The sequence below is a fragment of the Charadrius vociferus genome, unplaced genomic scaffold (genome assembly GCF_000708025.1).
Source record: "Charadrius vociferus isolate BGI_N301 unplaced genomic scaffold, ASM70802v2 scaffold173, whole genome shotgun sequence".
NCBI classification, from domain to species: Eukaryota; Metazoa; Chordata; class Aves; order Charadriiformes; family Charadriidae; genus Charadrius; species Charadrius vociferus.
Genome location: NW_009648369.1, coordinates 1,157,490 through 1,183,126, shown reverse-complemented (window position 1 = coordinate 1,183,126; position 25,637 = coordinate 1,157,490). Strand labels below are relative to the sequence as shown.

At 41.4% G+C, this 25,637-nt stretch overlaps 2 protein-coding genes across 2 annotated transcripts in view; one reads left to right on the top strand and one right to left on the bottom strand.

Annotated features, from left to right (window-relative positions):
* The window catches only part of MFSD2B (major facilitator superfamily domain containing 2B), a 39,229-nt gene extending 31,257 nt beyond the window's left edge, over positions 1 to 7,972 (top strand). The window contains exons 12-15 of the mRNA XM_009885341.1: positions 3,637 to 3,746; positions 5,006 to 5,149; positions 6,688 to 6,864; positions 7,915 to 7,972. Coding sequence (XP_009883643.1) covers positions 3,637 to 3,746; positions 5,006 to 5,149; positions 6,688 to 6,864; positions 7,915 to 7,972 — 489 coding nt within the window. The remainder of the gene's footprint in view (positions 1 to 3,636; positions 3,747 to 5,005; positions 5,150 to 6,687; positions 6,865 to 7,914) is intronic.
* Positions 7,973 to 17,902: 9,930 nt separating this feature from the next.
* On the bottom strand, positions 17,903 to 25,315 carry LOC104286690 (WD repeat-containing protein C2orf44 homolog). Its single transcript, XM_009885307.1, has 3 exons — positions 23,443 to 25,315; positions 20,620 to 20,737; positions 17,903 to 18,531 (listed from the first exon to the last, which is right to left on the bottom strand). Exons 1-3 carry the CDS (start codon positions 25,300 to 25,302, stop codon positions 18,260 to 18,262), a joined length of 2,250 nt encoding a protein of 749 aa, XP_009883609.1. The 5' UTR covers positions 25,303 to 25,315; the 3' UTR covers positions 17,903 to 18,259.
* Between the last annotated feature and the right edge of the window lie 322 nt (positions 25,316 to 25,637).

Sequence of the window (25,637 nt, the reverse complement as noted above, 5' to 3'; positions counted from 1 at the left end):
TACCTGAAACTTGCTCAGTTTCAGAGTTTGTTTTAAGTCATTAAACCAAAGTTTAGACAGATTCCAAGTTTCCAAGAGACATTTTTGAGAAATGGATTGATGCTGAAAGGAGATCCCAGCTTCTTTTAGAATCTGCACAACATCTGCATTTCACTAGTCTCAGAAGTAAACCCCAATGAGGTTTTATAAATTCAGTCTGTGTTGCCTCAGGTTGACAAGTTATCTGTTGTACAAGGCTTGTTTTGTCTTTGTATATGGTGCTGAGTTGACCACATCTGTAATGCAGTCACAGAGGAGGAAACAGAAGTCTGTTACGCATCGTTCTCTAGAAAAGTAAGAAAGCAGGGGTGCCCACATCCCTCTGAACAGAGATGGACAGTTATTAGCAAAGTAAAGAAATAGGTGACCTACCTGAGAAAAGAAGCCTAGTTTAACTTTGACACAGCTCTGCAAAGCCAGCTCAGCAAGCCTGCCCTCGTCTCTGATGGATTATTTTAAGTCCTTCACTTAGAGCAGACAGCAGCAATTTTCTGTCATCATCCTCAGTGAGTCATTGTATAGGCCTGTTCCTCTCCATTTTTCCCCTGTTTACCTTCAATTACTTATGAAAGAGGAAAGAAAAATTGTCTGCCTTGTGCACAACAAAGCATGAGGACTTCGAAAATCCAGCCTGAAGCTATTTGCCAAAATCTGAACAAAGCTGAAAAGTTTAGGTCTGGGGACAATTGTTGAATAAAATTGAACAGTTATAATTTTTTGAATTAGAATCGGTGTGTTAGAATGACTTCCAAAGAAGCAGAAGTAACTTTAAAACCCAAGTTCCAAATATGCTGAATCGTTACCTGTTTTGAAGTAGGCATCTGGAATCCAAGTCCCATCCTCATTTATTTTTACCACTTGAGAAAAGAGAATTGCCAAAAGCAGTGTTGGACCAGGGAATGCAGATTTCCTCCTTAGGAAATCTCGTCCTCTGTCTGCTTGGCTACAACAAATGCTTTCTTCAACCAACTTGGCTCTATAAATTTCGTTTAACATGACTGGAAAGCCTGTCAGCACCTCTGTAAACATGGTTTAACTTAATTTTACAGTTGAGTTGCTTGACTGTATTATGGTCTAAGTGGGGGCTGGATTGAAAAAAAGCCACTTCTCTATTTCACCTTGTAGACATTACTCAAGGGACTCAGTGTGTGCTCAGTGATGGATTTTGTCTGGCAATGCATCACAGGGGCTTCCTATACTACCACCTTTTGTGATCTATACAACTAATCTGTTCTTTCTCAATGTGAAATAAAATCACATCATTTAAGGCTCCTATGTTTGTCACTGGGGAATGTTCTTCTGGAAGGGGAGGACACAGGGGAGAAAAGTGGTTTTTTCTCCAAAACCTTACTCAGCTTTCAGGGTGAAGATGTAATTCGTAATTCAGTTTCCTGAAAAAAAAATATCACACTGCTCCAGACTAATTTTTCCTGTTAAAGTGGTTCTATGTTGAAGAGACCCCTGAAAAAGTATAGAGGACAGAGTAGGTAGATAAGCAACAGGAATCTTGGCTTCCTTCCACTGGTATTGCTTCCTTTTTACTCATTCCTCCACAAGAGATTACCAAGTCTAAGAACAGACTAAGTATCTAAACTTGCTAGAAGTTTAAAGCCTAGACTTTCTGGAAGTACAGGGTCATACCCAAGCAGAATCCTTGATAACATTCTTCCCATGATCAGGTTGATGCACAGGCTGGAAATTATTCTCTTCTGTTTATTTGCTTCTGCTTCCACGTGCTATGTTCATTTAGATTGTCTGCTCTGCTCTCACGGGGCAAACATTGAACTTACACCCAGTAAGTCTCCCAGCTGGTGACTGGAGGTGAAGTTGCCATGAGAAATTTTAAGAAGTGGGGCAGCTTGTTGGTTCATGGTTTTGGCAGGGTGTCTAAAAGTAGAAGATCACAACTCTAGCTTCCAGCCTAGCCAATAATAGCTTTTCGCTGTGGGTTTTGGAGGATTTAGTAAAAAATAAAAACAAATCAAAAAATGCCACCAATCTTTTCACTTCCCCACACATAAGCAATTGTTTATTTGCCATCTATCAGCACTGCTTAGCATGGAGGCATACCCCTGGCTGTGCAGCCACTCCTCCACTCTCCCGTCCCCATTTCCACTCACATCCTAGCTGCACCTTTTCCTGATTTGCCCTTCATAATGTGCTGCTGCACAGGCCTGTACCGCCTTTAGCATCCCAGTAGGGTCGCCTTCCGTAGTTCTGTTAGGGAATGGATGGAAGACACGTGATTACTGTAGAAGATCGTTTATGACTCGGAGGGCAGCAGCCCTGTGACTAGGGAGCAGGGTGCCAATAATGGAGTATTTGCTTTACATGTGAGAAAGAAGGAGATGCATTAGCTGTTTATTGCAGCAGGAACACTGCCCCCATGATTGCACTGCCATTGCATGAGTGAGACCTTAGGGCATTGTAGCTTCACTCCTGCGGGCCGTGCTTCTCTTTCAGTAGAAAATTACAGTTACAATGATTATTATTATCGATCTAGATTTTTGTTTAAGTGCTTTGGTTTCTGAGTGGGTGCCCCATGTGGAGCATAAGGCAGTCATAAAATTGCTTATAGGCAACATAAAATCTGGCATTGCTGGAGTGCTCTCTTGTGGTGAAATAATGATTTTGCCACAACATTGGGCTAATGCAGGGATTATCGGTCTGCGCTGGGAACTTGCAGTCAGGAAAGGTTATTTTCTGCCTCCTTAGGTTAGGAGCAAATGCTTTAGATGGGAAATGCATTTAAAACATAAACATAATGGATTAGACTCCAGGACTCCCAGAATCACTTATCATACAGAACTGTAAATAGCAGTGCTTAGAGGAATCACTCTCTGTGAAAGCTCTTCTCATACCCTCAGCTCCCAAGCTGCAAGTATAGAGGATTGAAACACTTAATGTTAAACTAATCCCCCATCATTAAAAAGCCCTGTAGATAAGCCTCTGGTTCTGGATTCTACATGTGCTGTGCCCATGGTTCATAGGCGTGGGAGATGGAGCATGTGATGGGTATAGGACAGCTGGGTTGTACGCATTCAATCAGCATTTAAAATAGTGGATTTTCAATCCTGTAAGCCCATTGCCTCAAGTTGAAGTTGAGAAAATCTGGTCGTTTTAAGTACTGCCAGAAAACAAATCCTGAGCATCCCAAATTAGTTTGGTTTTGAAGGTAGCCTTAGTGACTTATGCGAGGTCGTGAATGTATCTGGCTGTGTGGAATGGGAGTAAACGGCACTGCCTTCCTGGTTTTAGTTATTGCCAAGTACCTAGATTGCTTTAAAATGGTCATTGGAAATGAGGGTGTAAGCAAACTCTTCTTCATTCAAGACTCAAGATGATCTGTGAAATGGGATATTTACAGTTTTAAATTACCATTGAACCCCTGCGAGTCCCCTTGAAATGCAGTATGGTGATGGTTTTGTCTCTAATAGTAAACTAAATGGTTCCATCGTCCTGGAATAGAAACTGGTGTTAGGCATTGCTGTGCGTGAACTGTTTTGTAACGTAATCTTATATTTTGAAGGGAATAATCTATATACCATTGAGCAGTGCATCATGTAAGTTAGATATACTGTTTTTCTTCTTCCTCAGTGGATGATTCCTTTTGCAGTCATGCTAGTGACTATTCCAAACCTGATCCTGGCTTACTTCGTGGCCTTCGTCTCTGGTCTGAGCATTGCAGCATCTCTTCTGTTGCCATGGTAGGAGAATTGTACATTTGCGGTGGGGAAAGGGGTATACGTCTGCACTATATGCACGTACTATGGCATGGAATTTGCCTCCAGAAGAGGCAGAATTTGGCAAGAGTAATTTCTTCCAAAAATCTTTTTCTGCTTTTATAATAAAGGCTATTTGCAATGACATGACTGGCCTGTTGTTAACAGGTTATGTCTACTGTAACTGTATCTGCTCTTTGTACATAAGAGTATGTAAATGAGTCAATAATCTAAGTAGCTACAGAACTTGTGATAACAGTAAATCAGTTGCTTAGGTTTGGTTTGTAACAGAACTACAGGAATGATGAAGTTCGAGAAATCAATTAATGCTGAGCAATCAAGAACGTAGCAGAGGAAACATAGGCCAAGCTATGTACCCTGCTTGAGCAGTCCTCTCTTACAGATCAAATAACACAAGGATATCGTTAAAAGAAACTGAGAATTCAAGGTCCTTTGCTCTTGAGGACTGAAAATACGTGGGGAAAAAAAACTACTCAAGGATGAGCAGAATGGGACATTTCCTCTCCAGAGAGAATAATTATTATTCAGGTCAAATTGACCAGAAAGCAAGACCGTTGCTGAGAGAGCTGTTTTGCATTACTTACTTGTACAATGCCCTGAAAACTCCAAGAGATCATGGAAACATAGTTTGAAATAAGCTGTCAGACTACGTAAGCTTTTCTGAACAGAGGGTGAGAAGCCCTTTTTTCCAACAGTAAATCATGACATATATTGGAAATAAAATGTCAATTCACAATTGACATTTGAGCAGCTTCCATTCTGATTCCCTGTTACCAAATTCATTCTTTTTGGAGTAGAGAGAGGATAGGCCTCATTGGTTTCTGAAAATGTTGTTAGTCTGTCAAAAGGTTATTTTGGAGTGAAACTATTCAGAGATTCAGAGTCCCTTGAAATCTTAAGAAATGTGGGGTTTGTTGTTGTTTTTCTTTTTTAATATAACAACTTCTGATTGGAGTAACAGTCAGTCTAAAGAATTCTGTCACCTCCAAGCAAGTGTTTGATAGTTTTTCAGTGGTTTTCTACTTTGTAAAATGTGGTCATGCGTTTCTTACGTGGAGTTTTGCCCTCCTGTTCAGCAGCAGGACTTTTAGAATTGGATTATTTCATCTGCATGAATACATAATCAGATCTTAAAAAAGGAGGAGGGGTGTACTCGTTCAGAAAGTTTGGAATTTGAGAAGACATTTTGGCTTGAGATTTTCTTTTATCTTATTCATCTCTAGGTCAATGCTGCCTGATGTTGTTGATAACTTTCGCCTGCAAAATCCTCATGGAAAAGGACATGAAACCATTTTCTATTCTTCTTATGTTTTCTTTACCAAGATGTCAGCAGGAATTGGCTTAGGAATTTCTGCAGCAGGACTGGAGTAAGTAACACTGTTTGCACTTAGTGAATCTACTCTGAAAGCATTTTGAGGTTACTCCACCTTTACCCTGTGGAGTTAATTGCCTTTTTGCCCTGAGCCTGAAAGTGCCAGCGGCTCCAGATGGCTGACCACTAAAGACAGGATTGTTATCATATAGGCCAGACCACAGAGCAATAAGTCACCTGCCCTAACATGGTTCAGTTCAGAAAGACCTGACTTCCCTTTAGATTTTCCTCTTTCCAAATTACTCATGTAAATTTTAGTGGCTTATATGAATGAAGAACTAAACATGACAGCTCAGCAGATGAAGGTCCCCACAAGTGATACAGCTACTTTGTGTGTTCCCTGTTGCATCTGGGTTGGACTATGTATACGAGCTTGTAAGTCTTTACATGGATGGGAGTGCTTTCAGGGGTGCGTGATGGCCTGTTTGTCATAAAAGGATCACCAATTCCTGCACAGTTTTAGGGAACTGGACACTGATCAGAGTCAGGAACAGAGTCTTTCTCACAGCTCTTCCCATCACCTAGACCATGTCAGTTTGGAAGATGCTGTGTGTTCTCCTTCCACTTTTGCTTTGTCTGTTCCGACAGTTGAGAAAGTGGTCATCCATCTCCTGCCCTGCTTTTGTGCGTGACCTAGCAGAAAGGGCCATTGCCTGTAGCTGTTACAGCACACAAGCACGCAATAAACACTTAGAAGGAAACATGTCTGAAGTACTATCTAGCCCTTGGCTCCAAGTTAAATTTTGGTAACCAGAATGTTTTCCTTCAGGGCCTTCAGCTGAAACTGCTAAATAACAGCCAGTGCTTGGCTGAATATTTTGGGCTTAGAAATTCTAGATGCTTACTACTAAAACCCTCAAACAAATCGCTGTTCACCAATTAGCCCCTTTTCAATTACATTCTGGTTAGCTCCCAGCAATTTTCCAAGGCAGATGTTTGGGAGAACACAAAAGACAGAGTGATGCCAAATGAGCTGTAGCTTTCATAGGTGCATATTCAGAGGAAAATAAACTAATTCCAAGAATTGGGAATGGGAATTTGAGTATATCAGCAGTTGTGGGACTGCATGGAAACCCTGAATCAATGAACTGTAAGTGTGTACCTAACTCTAAGCACTTGAGCAAATTTGTCTATCTTGAGAAGAGTGCTTAAGTGTCTGTTTAATTTAAAGTTAATTATTGCTGTTGAAATTGGTCAGATTACTTGCATACTTTTAAAGCGGAGCCTAAATACTTTGCTGAATATTAATTGGAAACATATAACTAATCAATTTCCTTACATGGGATTCCATGCTCCTCTTAGTGGTTAAATGTTATGTAATAATAATGAGAAAATACAGAGGTAATCGAGCACAAAAATAAGATTTGAAAAAGAAAATTTGAAGCATGTAGTAGGGGGAAGGAAAAAAGATATGTGTAGGAAAAAGGGGAGAAAAGTCTTGAAGAGTGTTGGGGGAAAGAAGGAAGCCTTCAGACGAACAACTGCCTTTTAGCTTTGGACATACACACACCACTCTCATTTCCATTTGTTTAGGTTTACTGGATACAAGCCAGGGATATGCAGACAATCTGACGATGTGATCCTCACACTGAAAATCCTCATTGGAGCCGTCCCTGCTATCCTCATCCTTGTAGGTTTATTTATACTTCTTTTTTACCCAATCACTGAAGAAAGTCGGAAAGAAACAAAGCTGGCACTTGAAGTGTTAAGGTAGGTTTGAACTAGCAGCAAACAGCAGTAATGTGACCGCAACAGCTCTTAGTCATACTGGGCAAAAAATTATTACCTACCAACATATACCTCTGTATTCCTTACAACAAAACAAAACGACACTGGATTAGCTGAATTATTAACTTAATGGCACTATTACATGCTCCAGTATCTTATTTTTGTAGTGTAGTACTACCTGCTTAGAGGACCATTTATCAGATATATCAGCTGCTGTGTTTTACTTTTTTGGGGGGATGTCACACAAAGCACTATTGCGATACAGTGTTTCAAGCCAGAAATTAAGAATATTCTACATAGATTAAATTTCTGGAGAAAATGTGAATAGTTACAATTTACTACGGAAGAAAATGGGATTCTCGACTGCATTCTTGGTGTTTATGGCATATAAGAAACATCCAAACCATGTAGAGGCGTAGGCAGGAAAGATTGTGGGAGAAAAAGAAAGGACAGCTTTGAGCTGTTCTTTCCCTTTTTACCTTCTCCCTCTCCCTTCATCCCCTTTCCTCCCTCTCCAAAGCAAATCTTGTCTAGCTCAAAATCATTCACCTGTGTCAAGTGAAGCCATGGTATACTGAGGACATACATAAGAACAGTCTATCCTAGCAGATTGATGGATTAAATATCAAAATATGTTGTTACTCTGTCTTGTTTTTATTATCCCAAGTTACTGGAACTGGAAACTGATTTCCATGCTAAGGGATCAGTTCCAGGGTCTAAGCATGGGTATCTGGGACCAATTCATTGCCCTAAGGTATCTAAGATACCTGCATGGGGTTGGCAGATATGGCGCAGGCCTCCCGGGCACCAGCTGCTTTCTTGAGTGGCAGCTGCAGACCGGAGGGGACAGGCTAAACAGTCCAAAAAGGGGACTGGTCCCTCTGTTTAGGTACTTTAGTCACTGACCATAACAACCACACCTTGCTGGTGGTTCTTGGGTGTTTGAGATTGCCAAACTGTAGCCTGATTAGTAATAAAAGCCAGAAGTCTGTTCACCGTGCACCTAAAAGCAGTCTGTTCTGCTTTTAACAGAAGGAGCCATCAAAGCACAGAGAACTTGGATGACCACAAAGAGGACACCTCCATCTGAAAGCTCTGAATTCAATGACTTTCCAAATACAGTCTCACATCCCACGCACAAACTCTGTGAGAGTCTGACGGGTCATTTCTCTGCTTGCATTTTATCAAAACGGATAAAGGACGATTCTGACACAGTCAGTAATGAAATCAAGAGAGGACACCGCTGTGCAAAATACATATCTAACTCGCTGCGCTAAAAAAGACATTACAAATGTTCAGGAATGTAAGCTATTGAAGGGTTGGGGGGGGTGTGTGTTTGTTTTTTGATGATTAACGGAAAGCTGTGATCACATTGCAATAAGAGATTCTATGGACTTGTAGATCAAGGGAAAAAAAGTGTAAATGTGATGCACCACCCAAATTTTAACTTGTGTGGTTTATTTCACCCTTAAAGACTGGGGTGGATTTTGAACATATTCTCTACCTATAAATTGCACGCTAGTGTGTTTCGAAAGCACTTGGAAATCCTGAAGTATACTATATAAAGTTAGGATTTATTTTGTTTTGAAATGAAGCAAATCACTGATGCAGACATGTTTTGAGGATTTTCTCATGAAGGGTTTTTTCTGAAAGAGATTTTGATGTCATTTAACTTTATAGATTTTATATGAACCTTACATTTCTCATTACTGAAGTTCTTTGTTTCTGAAACCTGTAAACTGATCTTTGTCAGAGAATGAGTACTTAACATTTTCAAAATCAACATCTCCACTCGGGATACCCAAAATCAGTAGCCCCTTCCAAAAATTAGAATATGCCATTCAAATTTCTGTAAATTTTGGCCTTTAAGTAATCATCATACCCATTTCTCATGTGGTGTGGGCTCTCTGCTTCACAAAACACCGTGGTATGACTGGTAATCTCAGCTTGCATACAGTGTTTTATAATAATGAGACTACACCTTACTTTTAAATGGTGATTTTTCTCAGTCAGGGTTGTCATCGTGCTTTAGATACATTAACTGAAACCTAATTTCTACTGTAGATTCACACTGATGAACACATTTTGTAGATGAAAGACATACTTAACCTCAGGCACTTTCTGGAGCGCTTAAGTTCAGACCTGCTCATTCTGGGCTTCTTCTGTAGTCAGTGGAGGTAGAGACCTCCAGAGGCTGGCTCCGAGCTTCAGCTAAAATGCCTGGACTCTGAAGATGTATCTAAATCTGGAGGGGAGAGTGATGAATCCAAGAGCTGAATGCTTGTTAGCCTTTAAGGAATCAGCACAGTGCAAGACAAGACAGGAATTTACAGCCCACTGCCTTCGCTGTATGAATATGTGGGAGGGTGCCTTTATTTTGTACTAGAAGTGCCTCTGGAGGACTGGCTTGCTGCTGTTTGCAGCAGGTGTCACTGGAGGCAGTGACCACAAGTAATTTGCTCAGGGCCATCTGGGAAGTGACTCACAGTGCTGGAACTGGAGACTGGAAATTTTTACTGAAAGACACTGAAATAAAATCAGTGCATCCACTGAGTGTCTCATTAAGTTTAATACTGAAACCTTTTCAGGCAAGTTTGAAGTCTAAGGCCTAATTAACTGTCCTAATTCAGCAAAACGCTTAATCATGAGTGATCTTTTAAGGATATATTTTGAGCATCCATGGGTAAGAGTTAACTATGTTTAAAATTTCTGTTGAATTGACATCTAAGGCTGGATTGGGGTTTTTTTGTTTTGTTTCGGTTCTTGGACAACTCAAGATTTGTATGCCCGGGGCATATGTGTTTACAACAATAAAAACCATAAGCCTGTTTACAATTTTGAGTCTGATGGAACTTGAAATAGCAGATTTACTGCACTTTGAAGTAGGTAAGTTATGTAGTAATATCACATAGCTCCAAAACATCATAGAAAACAGTTTTGGGGGTTTGATTTATTCTGTAATATTTGTGAATTTCTGAATAGCCTTCTTTAAAAACAACCAGAAGTCCCAGTAAAGGCTGTTAATATTTTTTAATGGGTTATGTTTTCAGCTGCTATAACTCTGTAGCTACAAGGCAGTGGATCCGTGTCAGTTTACATAAGCCGAGTACTCAGCCCAGTGATAAAAGGGTTGCAGAAACTCCTGGCTGTGGTTGATTGGAGTAATTTGAATGTGGCTTAAGATATTATTTCTAGATCAGTTGTGCAGTTGCCTCTAAATTACACAACACCCAACCTGAATTCAGTCTCTTGCAAGGTAAACTGAGTTGATTGTAAACAGTTTTCCTCTTCTCCGGAGAGATAATGTGATAATTATCTAACAGAGATGTGCTCAGTCCTTGCTTTGCATATGGTAGCAATAACAGGAACAGCCAAAATAAAATAGAAAGCTTCCGCAGATGAAATGTAAATGAGTATTTTTATATTTTGAAAATCTTATTGTTTTATTTGATTATCAGAGTTGTACTTCTGTTAAGAAAATGAATATATTTTTGTAAATAAAAAGAATGGAAGAGGAAGTGCAGGGTAAGATTTTTTTGGTAATTTTCTTTTTTTAGGGCTCAATGTTGGTGCTGTAAAATGAATGAACTTTGTATATCTCCTTGTCAGTTTTAAATGATGTGTATGCCTTATGTACGTTCAGAACATGTGACTGAAAGAAGCAGATTCTTATATTGATGACCATTCAGATTAAACGCTAATCTAATGTAAACCTCCTGCCTTGCACTGATTGGCAGTAACAACAGCCAGGTTCAATCCCTGGGGGCTCTCACTCAAGTAATACCCAAATACACTCGTAAGAATATGGGAGATAGGATCAAACCAGCTGGGTGCCTAGTGGACAGCACTTCCCCACCTGCACGCGAGCAGTTCCAACAAATGGATTTACACAAATAGAGAAAGAAAAGGACAATGGTGTTACATGTGACTGGATAGTCCCCCATAAGGCAAACCATGCCCATTCCTTGCCCTTGCTGAAGTGTAGTGATGGCAGCCCAAATCTACACCAAGCTGATTGCTGCTATAGTCAGCGGCTGAGCTAGGCACTAGTGTTCTCTTCCAGTTTCATCCCCCTCGTACTTTCTGCCTAAAAATAATGCTGAAACCTTCCCAGGCTATATCGCCTTCCTGAGTGTTACTGCTGGTGGTCGGTCTCACCGCAGATCACAGCTAACCACATAGGTGAGCTGCTGTTCCCCATCAGGCACTGTTGGAAGGAGTTGCTGTTAGCCACCGTCACCAGCCGTGTCTCCTGCTAACCGTGTTCTCCGCACCCCGTCTGTCCCTGAGCTTGCTGACCTGCCACGGCTTAGGTGGATTAGATTGCTTGTGCTGAGTCCCCCGCTTTAATAGGTGACTACCACCTCGGACATCTGTCCCTGGGGAGTCCCGGAAGGCTGGGACCTTCGGTGTCAGGTCACTGAGTTTTCAGGAAGGGCTCTGTAGATTTGAGTACTAATTCCTTAAGTCACTCCTGCACCTTATAAGAATCGCTGCTAGGTTCAATCCCCGCTGTATCCTCATGTCTCTATTCGCCTTCTGCATTCCAAGTTCAATAGTTGAAGCAGACAATGTTTTGAAGCCAAACCTTGCTTTTTTCTGTCCATAGTTTGTTTCCAAATATAGCTTGTTCATCTCCTTTTACACTTGCCTTTCTGGGCTGCAGATAGAAAATAAAAAAATAAATCAACCTTCTTGAAAGGAGGAGTTTCCATAAGGGAAACTTGGGTCCTTTAAGACCTGGTATGTGTTGTCCACATCTTTGAAGATGAGCAAGAGAGGACAAGTTAGTTCTGTCTCACGCAGTAGCATACAGCCAGAATCAGTCTAGTGTAAAGTGGTCATATACCTTGTATGAATTTCATATCATAGTTATGTAAAAACTAGCCTCAAAGTGTTACAATAGAGTCTTTCCCTTCAGAAAACTTGTAGACTGATTGATGGAAAAGTCAGTTTGATTCATACAAGTGGCAGGGGAGGGAGGGAGTTTTGTTTTCCTGCAATTTTTGAGATCACAAGTTCCTCGTGCTGCACTGAATGCTTTTTTTGTTTGTTTTTTAACTTAATTCTCTGCAAGACCATGGCTCAGATATCTAGCAAGAGTGCTGAGTATTATGGTTACAAAAATGTGTATGTGTTATAGGCTTAAAGTATGAAATCAGATAGCTTTCACATCATTAAGCACCAAATCTGCTGCATAAAACAGATGCTAACTCGCTGGGAAGCTTCATTCAAAAGACAAAGCAGCAGCATGTGTCTGTCCCTGAGGCAGAGGGAGAGACCTTTTGCTATGTTGCACCTGAGAATTTACAGTCTCTGAAGACGCATACTGGCATGACACAGAGCTGAACAAAGAAGGGGGGGAGAACGGCCCTTGAGCTGTGGCACTCCACAGAATAGTTGTGTCCTCAGTATCATTTCAGCGGTATTTACAGAGCAGCAGTCTCTAACCTGACCTGGAGAGCAGCAGTGCTGTTGGATGACAGGAAAAAGTCAATGTTGGCTCTAGAAGCGTGGAAGCAGAAATAAATCTTATTTCCTGATCTATTTCTTGACCTGAATGATGTAAGACAAGACTATGAATTTCAGTTATGCCCTTCAGCTTTCTGTCCTCATTTTTGCTGCACTCTGCTGTAGATGGTGAGGAAGGATTGTTTGCTCAGGCCCCATGAAAGTGATGGTCACTTGCTCAGCTTCACCGATGGAGGTACACTTTGGAGACCCAGCACCCATCCCCTGCCAGCTCATCTCTGCTGAAGTACATATATCATCTACATTCAGCAAAGGATCAAAAGGGTTTCCTTTGCACTTTAGTACTCACCATCATGGACTTTCATCTCTGTCTTACTTTGAGGATGTCTTCACCTCCCTTGAGCCAACTCAGGTCACCAGCTTGTCATCGTGATGATGGAACCAGGTTTACACTGGCCGAGAAGTTTCTGTCCAAACCAGCTGCACACCATGAGGAAGTATTTTCCTTGTGTTTCCAAAACAAACTCACCTTTTGGCCATCTTCAAAGTCATCAAGAGGAACGTCCACATTTGCCACATTCAGGAGCTTCAACGGTTCTGCTGGTGCCAGCCACGTTGGGTTGTGAGTGTCGGTGCATAGACGTACCTGCTGACATCGGTGTGGGATGAAAGCAAAATGCAGCCACCTCCAGACCCCTGGCGAAGTCTTAGCTGTGCTGAGCTGGCCAGGCAGAGAGAATAGGAAGCTCCAGGACTCCCAAAGTGACCTGTTGGGGTGAAAGAAGAGCCATAAGACAAGCAAGGTCCCTAAAAACACCCTGCAATCCTCTCCTAAGGCCTCTTGGATTGACATGGATGACTGGGTGGAAAGATGTTGGATGTGGAGATGCAAATGCCACATGCAGAGCAGAGGAGACTCGGAGACTCAGTTAACACCTCCTGATTACCAGAAATTCACGCACTCGGCTTCTCCCTCCCTGGTCCCCTGCCTGAGCCCCTGTTCGTACAAAAGCAGATCAATGGAACAAGCAGCAACTTGACCCAAGAGACGACCAGGGACTGCAGTAAACAGGGTGGAATTTCAGTGCTGGAGTATTCCCTGGAACTGGACCGTCAGCGGAAGCAATGCTGTGAAAGCTAAGAAAGACCTATCTTAATTATTCTGGCTGTGCAACTGAAATAATGAGGAGCCTGATAGAGGGCAGTTAGAAAAACATGCTGGGATGTCGGCCTTCTCCATGTCATGGCATAGAAGGGAATGTGTTTTGGTCCGGGTGCTGTGAGTACTCGTTGCAGGCTTGGTGTCTGCCAAGCCAATTAGGAAGTGCCTGATAGACCTGCTCTAAATGAGGAGAACAAGTAGGCGACCGTAGGGTATAATGCGCAGAGCTCCTCCTAGATGTTTATGGATGTTACACATATGAAGAACATGCTAATGCCGAAACTCCAGATATGTTCCATGGAGCAAATGGATAATACCTATAATTAGAAGATATAAGTAATAAGCTATTAACTACACCTGACAATTAGACATACCATATATAATGACCATATCAGTGTACAGCCAGCATAGAATGTGTGCACCTGAAAATGTGGTTATGAGGAAATTCACATTATCCCCGGGTTATTCGGTTTTGTGACATTGAACCGGTAGTTTTATTGTACCTTTTATTTTAGTAAGGTTTAATTGCTAGAATCACATTGCAAGTTCTTTCAGTGGTTGCTTTTAGACCTAAAGGATGCAACAGATAAAAGGACATTCATGTTATTATCTGGTTCATGAATGTTAATTCATCTTTTAAAGTTTGGGGACATTGTAAACAGAATAGAAGTCCCTGATTTGAGATGAGAAAAATTCATTTAAGGTTTTATCTTTTTCAAAGGCACTGAGAGCACAGGCTTTCTTTGTACGGATCTGAACAAAATCCACATTCAATCACAAACTATCAGAAGTTTCAGTAAAAGAAAATGAAATGAAAAGTCAATACATGAAAATAAGATTTTTAATAACATTTCATCAAGATTTTGAAAACCATTAGCTGTGCATTTCTGAACATAAACCCGAGAGTAACAACATCTCTCTCTTCAAGATCAAGGGAAATTCCATCAGGTGCTTTTTATCTCTCGCTCTATGCATGTCCCCATCCCCAGCTTATATACATCAGACACACCCTTCCTCATCGTCACAGCATCAACATGTAGCATCTATAGCTGTGGACACAGGGAAATTGGCCACAATTAAAACCAAGATCAGAAAAAGACTTAAACCCAGGTAAATTAGGAACTGTGCTTCAAATGGAGCTCCCAGAACTCAGGCTTTCACACAGCAGGAGCGAGCCTGAAGCAGTCCTGAAGGTACCTTCCTGTCCCTTCCAGTACCTAAAGGGGGCCTACAGGATAGCTGGGGCACGTAGTGATAGGATGAGGGGGAATAGCTTCAAAACTGGAAGAGGGCAGGTTTAGATTAGGTATCAGGAAGAAATTTTCTACTCTGAGGTTGGCGAGGCACTGGAACAGGTTGCCCAGAGAAGCTGTGGCTGCCCCATCCCTGGAGGTGTTCAAGGCCAGGCTGGATGGGGCTTTGAGCAACCTGGTCTAGTGGGAGGTGTCCCTGCCCATGGCAGGGGGGTTGGAACTCGATGATCTTCAAGGTCCCTTCCAACCTAAACCATTCCATGATTCTATGATTCTAAATAACAATGCACACGAGTAAGATATTGGCTCTAACAAGTTTTGCACTAGTTTCTTTCCTCTTCTCTCAAATGAGAGATGTTAATTAAAACAAAGTATAAATCTCTAAGATTTTGTGTATATGTGGGGATTTATTTATTTTTTTTTAAATGTGATCTTTTCTAACCCTTTTGAGGGACTGTCTGGGGAAAGTAAGCTGGTTACCCCACTAAATCTATTTGTAAATAATACTTGGCACACTTGTATCATCACACCTCCCATAACCTATTCAAAAGATTGTTATTAACCCATATTACAGTTCAGTTGAAATAGAAAATGTACTGAATTTACCTGAGCAAGAGAGCATCTGCCTTAGTTGCAGATTCCACCTCGTTCCTGCCCCCAGCCCCCTGCCTTGGACCGTGGTGACTCCCAACGGCTTCACGTCCCTCTCCGGAGTTTTGAGTGTTGAACAGTAAAGTCTCCGTACAGTTAGTGTTGTGCTTGATACAGCTTCAGCAATTTGGGCCTACGTTTAACATTCAGCCCATAGGTCTAGAAAATACTTCCAGATTAGAAATAAGCAATTCTTTTAATGTAAGGATTTATTTTTCCTGAGATTCCCGGGGTTATATTTCAAATACAGCATTTGTCCACACACACATAACACACCATGAAGAACTAGCGTAATCCCGTGACCAACCTATTAACAGCTGTCAGTGGGGGACTTGCGCTTGCTGTGTCGGCTCTAGTTGCCCGACACAGCGATGCCCTGTGCGCATGTCACTCTCGGTGCTCACCTGGGGAGATGGAGGAGTCCTACAAATCCGTCTGGTGCAGCCTGAGACTGGGGACGCTTCTGGTGGGAGACACTGTCTTTCGCTAACCTAGAACTAATACAAATAGATAACGACTCCAAAATAAACGGCTAATTTTTATGCGCTGTTTGGCTGCGTAATGAAATTGTAGAAGCGGCATTTGAGGCACGTGGCATTGAAGGCGCCTTCCCGGGGTGAACGGGGCAGTGCGGGTGGCAGAGGGTTCCTGCAGAGCCAGGAACGCTCAGCCCTGACTCTCTCCTCCCGCGGGTTAGTGGGACGTTGGAACCAGGAACTGGCGTGGAAGAGGACGGTCAGGCGGCTGAGAAGAAATACGGCGCATCCCCAGCACCCAGCCTGCTTTGGACACGCACCCAGTGCCAAGGCTCTGAATTCCATTCCTTTCTGGTAAGAGTGACCGTGATTGTGGACCACCTCCTGAGTGAACAGTGGCAATCACTGAGAACAGGTGCTTGTTATGGACAGGATGAAGCCCACAATCGGCAAATTATTTTACCTGTTTTCCTCCTCCCCTGTTCATCAAAAGCTGTTAAATTCTGGTTGCACCACACAACACCGAGTGCTCTTTGCAGCTTTTGCTAATGTTGTATCTTTAACATTGTATTTTGTGGACAGATGATTTTTTGACAGTGGCTAAATTCCCAAAAAAGCAATAAAAAAAAAAAAAAAGAGATTATATTAGTTCTGAGGCAGCAGTTCCAATTCTATAATCCCGTCACGCGATTCCTTCTCACGCAGTAAGTGCCACTGTGAAAGCCTGATAAACTGCTTAATGTTATCATGCTTTAATTTTATGAGTAGCAATCTTGGATTACTGTCTTGTCTGCAGTGCTGCGATCCACGCTACATAAACTTATGCTGATTTCATAAATTTCACCTTTGCGTTTTTCTCTTTCTCTCTCTCACTACAAAAGCCCATAGAACATTTTCTTCTGTCAGCCTTTAAATGGGATGTTCTCAAGGTAATGGGTTATTGGACTGCCCTTCTGCCTGTTCAGCACATTTTATCTACGAAAATTAAAACAGATGTATTGAAGATGGATTAGCTATGAAAATTAAAACAGATGTATTGTTAGTGTTAACAGTATTATTTCAAAGGTAATAGGGGGAAAAATTCAATATGAAGACAAGAGACGTTTAGAAGTATTAACTAGCAAATGTATAATTATTCAAATGTAACTAAAGTAATTTTATGCCTATAACAATGTTCTGGGTCTGGCTGGGATGGAGTTCGTTTTCTTCGCAGCAGTCTGTGCGGTGCTTTGGACTGTGACCAAAACAGCGTTGGTAACACCCCCGTGTTTTGGCTATTGCTGAGCAGTTTGCGCAGCGTCACAGCTTTCTCCTTTTCCTGCTCTGTCCCACCCCAAGAAGCCGGGAGGGGACAGAGCTGGGACAGCGCTGGGACAGCTGACCCCAGCTGACCAAAGGGACACTCTTCACCATATGATGTCATGCTCAGCAATAAAAACTGGGGGAAAGAAGGAGAAAGGGGAGGATGTTCAGAGTTACGGCATTGATTTTCTGAAGTAGCCGTTACACACGATGAAGTCTTGCTTTCCCAGAAGCTGCTGAGCATCTGCCTGCCACTGCACAGTACTGAATGGAGCCCTTATTCTGCTGACACAGCTTCTGTTTTACCTATTAACCTGTCTTTGTCTCAACCCATGAGTTGTTGTTGCTTTTGCCTCTCCAATTCTCTCCCGTGTCCTGCACAGGGAGTGAGCGAGTGGCTCGGTAGGGGCTCAGCTGCCAGCTGGGCTCAACCCACCACAAACGATGACACACATGACAGCCACTGCCCCAAATCCACACAGAGAGGCATTATTGGTGGGCACAGGAGGGGAACGGGTCTTGCTTCTGCACACTATGGATATTCCACGTGACCATACTTTGTCCCAAACTCCACTTACCTAAACCAGCGCTTCCACCCTCAGTAACACCAGTGCAAAACCACACGCACTTCTGCAGGCACTATTTCTAACCAACAGCGGGATAGTTCAGGCTTCGACAGAAGTGACGAAATGGGGGACAACACAGTGTTTTCAAGGGTTTCTTTATTGTGTAAGTTTACTATCATCTAAAAACACCAACATATTAAAAACCAAGATGGAAACTTTAGTTCGTACGCTTGTAAGAACGCGCATTTTCAACCACTGATACAAAGACGACTTGGTCTATACTGCAAGAGGCATGTTTAAAAAACACTGCTCAGTAGAAAAAAAAGTTAATGTTTCCAAGGATCAAATAAATAATTTTACAGTGATATGCGACAAAAAAATTACGGAAATCCGTCAGAGATTTGAGACAGACTGTTGTTTAGAATTTGCAGTCTACACGGTAAATTTAAAAGTCTCGGATCGTTAAGACGGGCGTTACAAAATCACTGTCAAAAACTACATTTTACTGCTGGGCTGTTCTGAAGCGCTACTGCTGTCTAAAGCGTTGGAGGAGCAGTCTCTGAGGACTTCTAAAGAACTCGTGATATCCAGACTTTCAGAAGAAGTGGGTCTGCACCCTTCTGTAGAACTGATGATGTCCAAGGTTTTGGAAGAACGGGCACTGTAGCCTTTTGCACTGGCATCTCTTACGACTATCTCCTGCGTGGATGTAAACATTAATGGAACAAAGCCCTCGCTGTCCGCTGTGAGAACAATCCAAGATGAACCTGTGAAGACACATAAATGTCTGTTTACAAGTTTTCCTGTAATTAGGTATGTTTAAGGTATAAAACATATTTCTTCTAAAATTGAAGTTAAATGCTTCTGTATGTTTACAGTTTTTCCAGAAAAAAAAAGTATGGGGTGGTATAATCTCAAAAATAAAAGACAGTTTACAACTATGCAAAAGAGCTTTCTGACCAATTTTGCCACTAGGAGACAAAACTATAATAAATGCTCGCTTCAAGTAAGGAGGAGGAATGAAATTCTGAATAAAATTCATAAGCATCCAGACTGGTTTTTAATTGGGTATTCATAAGCTACTTCCCAGTGCTTAAGCTGTGCAGATACTGTAAAAAGCAGAAAATTATTAAATTAAATGACAAATTAATATCATAAAACCAATTTAGAAATCACTTCTATTATATAATTTCAATACAATTAATTCCAATAAACACAAGGAATACTGTACTATACTGTGCAAACCCCACCTCTCTGGTCCATTTGCTATTTGACTTCACATCATCATTAGCATTATTTTTACAATTTGAGATTGTTTACCGGATAATTGAAATTATCCAAAACACTGACTTCTACCAATTCATATAAACCAGAAAATTTTCATACTTGTATCTGCTAAGTTGATGAAGAAATAAAATGGAGCTTGTGGGGATGAGGGAATTCAGAGAAACATTTCCAGCTGTTTGTAAATTTAAATTACGTAACCTCATGTAACAAGTAAGGTCACGAGAAGATTGTAGCTTAAAAGCACGCAACCCTTTAATCTTTTGGCTTAATGTCTCATTTGGACCAATCTTTAAAATCAATACAATTCAGAAATTTGAAAATACCATTCCTACTTTGCTCATTTATCTAGTAATGTTTGTAAAATTAATAAAGAAACCTACAGTAACACTGTTCGCTTTCATCTAGTAAATACATGATGATTACTCATTCCTGGGCAACCGATTCTGTTAAGTTTACATTTTTAAGCTAAAAAATGAGAAATGGAAACTAACATAGGCAACGGGGCCATTTTTCTTGCCAGAAAGAGTCGTTGTTCAAATCTCATAGCTCAAAATAAAATTCCAGTCTGAAAAATTAAGAAATCGGTACCTACAAAACTGCCTACTGTTATCACTGCATCTATCACACATTTCTGGGCTGTGTCCCAACATTATTAAAATAGTCACCGTGTTTCAATGCAGGTAACCGATCCTGCAATGGGTAACGTAAGACAGTGGTAAGGACCTTTTCAAGACTCAATTGCTAGTCAATTATCCCACGACAGTTTTATCTAGCTATTGGAATACTAAATATATTCCAACAACTACTTGAAGAAAAAGAAAACTGGCACAATGGTGAGAAGAGCAGCCTTAAGGCTTTGGGATAGGTGCTCAGTAATCTGCAAGCAGGCAGGCAGCAGACAGGGCAGGCAAGTAGCTGGAACGCGGTTCAGAGAATATCCGCAGCGGTGGGAGATCATATCCCAGAAGTGTTTCCTGCCTTTGCCAAAAGCGAGACACTTGGGATTGACGCACACACACAGATACGCAGGACCTGCGTGGGATGGATGAATGGGTAACGGCAGAGAAGACCACAGCAATAAGAAAGGTAGTTTTTGAAATGCGCTGCTAAAATTTATACAGCTACTTTTGTGTTTATAAAAAACTCGAGGATTTTGGTAAAGGAGAGCAGATGCTGGAACTACAGATTAAAATACAGAAAACTGTATTCCAAACCCACCAGTCAACTCTAATCTCCTCATTACTCAGACTTCTCTATTTAGAATTGCTGAAAACAAATAAAATACCGGGTGACAGTAATTTTCCTGTATAATTAGCTACTTGCTAAGGGGGTATCAATACATAAAAGTTTGCTTTTTTTTTTTTTTATATATAATATAAAGATTCTTCTCACTAAAAGCCCAGAGAAGCAGCTTTATGTTATAAAACAAATGAGCAAGTTTTCGTTCACAATCTTTCATTATGTATTCCTTGGGTTTTTTTCCAGATGGGATTATGGATATTGCTATTGCTCACTGAGAAGGCTGCATGTGTTTGAAGTGTTTGCATTATTGGATAATTACAACATACCATGTTGCATTTCTACAAGAGAGAGATTGAATATCTGCTGGACTATATTTAGACGGAGTTTACCACCACAAAGAATAACGGCTCGTCTTTCATCTGAATCACTTCTGGAAAGCTGCTTCTGTAAATTCAAGAAAAGATCATTAGGTACCGTGATGTGTATTTAAGCAGAGATGTCAAAATGGCATTAACCAAAACAGGATCACAGACATGCCTTCAACTACATCATTTAAAGAAAGTCAAATGCTACGTTCATTCAGACCCATTTGCAAGATTTATACTCCCAAGTCTCAGCTCTCAAAGCGATGATCTGTGAGTGATAGCAGCAAGTAACTCTGCTAATTCAGCATGTGTTAGAACAACAGGAGAGGAAATCACACACCGCTGCTGAAGCAACCATGAGCTTCACCCACAGTGCAATCTGGGCTCTCACCCTCCCACCAGTGAGGGACATTTTCCTGGGGAGTCCGTAAAGCTGCAGGTTTTCCATCCTCCCCTGTCCCCGACGCACAACTTACAAAGAGGCGAGAACTCCTGCCCATGAATGCTTGGGATGAGGAACGGACTAATGAATCAGAAGGGCTTGTTTGTCTCACTGCCCCAAGCCTTAAAATCCAACAAGCGTCTTCAAAGAATATCCCCCACGGGGCGGAGCAGAGCATTTTTAAAATCTGCGAGAGATCAGTTGTTACCAAAACTACAAACTCTGTCTTTGCATAGGATGAAATTCGAACAACCCCACTGCTTCCCAGGGAAGCCTTGGCATCGTGGTTTTGTCATGACCTGGAGATGTTAATGTAAGTTCTGACTCCTTTTCCATGCTGTGGACAAACCCATCCATCTGCAAGGAGGGCGCATGGTAGGGGGGAGGTTGGAGATGCACACGTGCTCTTTGCCCCCTGCAGCGATGAACTCTGCCCTCTCAAAGACACTGCTCATTTGGGATATTTTGGGTTTCCTCAGTATTTTGTAAAATACAGCTAATAGCTTGGACAGTAGAGAAACAATCAGGGCTCAGTACACGAGGTGAGGATCCCTGTTCGCCTGGTAACGATTTCTGAATCAACTATACTCTGACTGAAGTTAAAACACAGCATTTCCTGCCAGAATTTCCAATGCCACTTGTAATTCAAAAGTCAAATGCTTTGCTTGCCACAAATCATCAGTGATCAAAATATGTCGGCAAAATTGTAGCATTCCTTAAATTTGGGAAGCTCCCCCACGCAAGCGTGGCTGATCTAGCTCTTGGAACACCAAGACAAGCTGATAAGTAACTCAGTTTCAAACTATAGGTAAAAAGAGAGCTGAATATAAAAACGTAACAAAAATTTGTGCCGCCTCAGATTGAAGTAGGCTTCTAAACACCTCAGATAAACGAGACACCAGACTCGCTGAGGGAAACTTTCACTTTTCAGAGTAATGCCCCACATATAATTAAGATTTCAGAGAGCTAGAAAAATTAGTTAGTACAACTATTAAGTGTTTGCAATGGAAAACAGTGAAGAGAGTGAGGGAATATGATCTAGGACCTAAGAGTTCAATGCTACAGAAGTCGAGAATAATATTTTTTTGCAACAATAAAGCTGAAAAATAAGAGCTTATTGAAAGGAAAACAGCACTTTAAATGACTTTGAATATCGACTAACATTTATTAATCTGATTTCTAAATGGGGCCTAGCAGATTTGTGCCATGTTTTGATAATCAAGTAACTTACATGTCCTAGCATGAGATTTGGAAGTGTCTTCTTTCAGCCAAGGAAAGAGTCTTTCACATGAAATTTGATTTTAAATCCATTTGTAAGCTATGTTAATGGAATTATCTATTGTGTCCCTAAGGGTCTCTTTCCTTGTCAGACGGTGCTCTCAATCCTAATTAGCAACAGTTCAGTTTCAGAGCCAGAGTTCTTCGTTGTTTTGTTTTGTTTCAGTCTTCATTATTTCAGTTGTCCCCGCAGGAGGAGGCGAGATTGATACCAATTCCCATACATGGAAATTTTCACTTGTCTAAATTTCTAAACAGAAAACTTCAGAAGTTGCCTGTGAAAAACATTACTTTCCTGGAACTTCACACAAGTCTTTATTTCTGCAACAGAACCGTCACGCGTGGTTCTCCCGAGTCCCACCAGCCCCAGGGCAGAAGAAGATACGCCTGCCTGGGCCAGAGCCAACGAGCTCAGCCCAGCGCGAGGCGGGGGACAGGGAGCTGCACATTCCCCAACAGGACACCGCTTCAAGAACGCTGAAAGCCTGCAGAGTAATGGGACTTGTAACATTAGTCTCACCTGCAGGAGCAGGACAGAAATCTAATTCTATTGACCATTACGTGATAACGGTCTTTTTATTTTTTTTTTTCAGAAATGCTCTGGTTTTACCACTGGTACAGACAGCTGTGCAAGAATGAAAGCACTACGACATCATCTGTCTGAAATGGGAATAATTTTAGATACATTAGTTTAAGTTTAGTTAAAAAAAAAAATTACCTGAAATATTTCCCTCATTCCGTCTCCCAGCAGAGAAAAATACAAATACGTAGTTTTAAAAGAACTGTAAATAGGGATTGAGATGTAACTACGGGAACAGTAGGAAGAAGGACAACAAAAACAAACCAGGCTTACGTAAAGCCCAAATAAGTCCAAGTAAGACTCCTATCAGATTCACCTGCATGTAGAGAGATCATTCTTACATACCAAATTTGCACGTACTAAACATTCATAGGATGTCATCCTTCCTGAACATTATCTGACAAGAGTTTGTGTTTTAAATCCATACAAAGAACATACAACCATAAACAGATTTTATCATTAAGGCTTCCGATATTAAAATTACCTGGCAGGTGATGTTAATAAAAGCGGGTTCCTGAGAAGATGGGTAAACTGGAAGATTTCTCTTCCCAGATTTTAGCAGCTCAGTTAATTCACAGACATGATGCTGTAATTCTGTGAAGTTGCCAGACAATTTTTCTACATTTTTCGAAAAGTAACTTGCCTCCTTTTCACTTAACAGGTTATTCTTGTAAGAATTTGGTATTTTGGAAGCTGCATCTGCCTGCCTTTTTGGAGATGTTGGCTTGTTAGAAAACGCCAGCGATGTGGTAGACAGTGCCACAGTCCGATTAACTGGTTCAGCATCGAGAGACTCAAGACCTGGAGGAAAATTCATGGAAATCTTTTTATCTTTGAGGTCACTCACATTCAACAAGCTTTGTTCATAAACAGGACTCTTAATTTCTTCAATGAGTTTCCTTCTGCTGGTAGGGGACTGAATGGCAGCACGATCTGGTATCAAGAGTCCACGGCTGAGAGGGTGAACATCTGCAGAGAGATCAGGAGCTATGTTTGAAAGGTTCAAATTGGAGCTCCCACTAACTGATGAAGATGTTGAAGGACTCATTTCAAATATTAGTTCCTTAATCATCAATCGGATCATATATTTGTCTGATCTTGAAGAGGGAAGAAATGCAGGGTCAGTGAATTTTTGTCTTCCAACCAGTATCAGTAATAATTTATTGCTCAAGAAGCACAAACCCTTTGGTTTCTCATTTTTCTCTAGCTGAATTTGTTGAATATTGGGCAAATTGGATGAAGTCAGTGAATAGACTAAAATAACATTACAAGTATTGGAAGCAACGGATACAGTTTGAGTTTTGGCATCAAACGCCATTATATCGGGAACCAGAATGCCTGGGATGCTAACTTTTTTGGTAGAGGTAACCTTTCTTTCAAAAGTCACCAAGATGAGGTGTGAAGAATCTTGGCCACTTCCCGTTACGTAGTCCTTGGGCCTCAGATGAAGAAGAGGACTGGAATCAGCACCCTGCTTGCTAGAAAGTATGTGAGTTAGATCCACGGGAGATGTAACAACAGACAAGGGCTTCTCAGAGTCCAGTGACTTTTTCCCCCCATCCATGGAATACTCTTCCTCACCGCATAAGCTGGACTGTGAGGGGAAGGACTCCGTTTCAATGCTCGCTGGAACTTCAAATGCAACACCAGCATTTAAGCCGCAGATCTTGTCTAGAGGAAGCTCAGTGGCAACAGCAACTTGGAAATTCAGAGTCGCTTCTACAGCACAGATGTAGCCTCCCACATCAAAGATTGGGCAAAAAGAACAAGGATCCAGTGTTTTCTGAGCATCATCCCAAATATAAGAATGAAGGGCACTGCCTACCCCCACTACTAAGCGGTTGCCTTCCTTTGTCCAACAAGCACAGTGGATGAGACCACTGCCTTTAATATCTGCTTTAATTCTGGAGTTGTTGAGATGAACAGAGTGTAAGACGGAGGCATCCCGTGTGGTTAGCACAGCCAAGATCTCCTTCTTCGGATGCCACACGCAGCCTTGGGGGAGCACTGGAAACGGCTCGCTGATGTCGCATATCTGAGAAACTAACAGCTTATTTCTTTCTGTACCATTAAAACAGAGCTGCCAAACGGTGATATGCTTTTTATGTTGAACAGCGAGCAGAGCTGGGGCATCAGGGGGACACGGGCCCCAATACAGTCCATGGACATGTTCAAACTGACCGACAACACTTGAGTCACCAAATTTTGGTTCTCCATTATGAAGGTGTAAAGAAGTTAGTATCACCTGTTTCCCATCTGTCCAGGCAATGCCATGCACAGGGTGAATTGCTTGGTATAAGGCATTAAGGCCAGTTCTCAGAAGCTTTGCTTTTCCTAGCTCCATGATTTTTAATGTGAGACATCTAAACAAATCACACAAAAAAGAAAAAAGTTATTGTAGAAGATGGAGGACAACACCTGTACGATTATTTAGCTTATGACCCTGCCAATGCTGGACTCTTCCTTCCAATGAAGTTAATATACACATAATGTTCATCTATGTTTAATCCCCAACCATAGAACTTTTAGTTTATGGTGTTTCCACAGTGAAATGCAATTTTAAGAGAAAGAAAATTTGCTGTTTACATCGGCTTAGTCTGCTGCATTTTCATCACAATTCATCACATTTCATTCTAATAGACAGGTTGCTGCTTCTCAGAACATTGTCGAATTACTTCA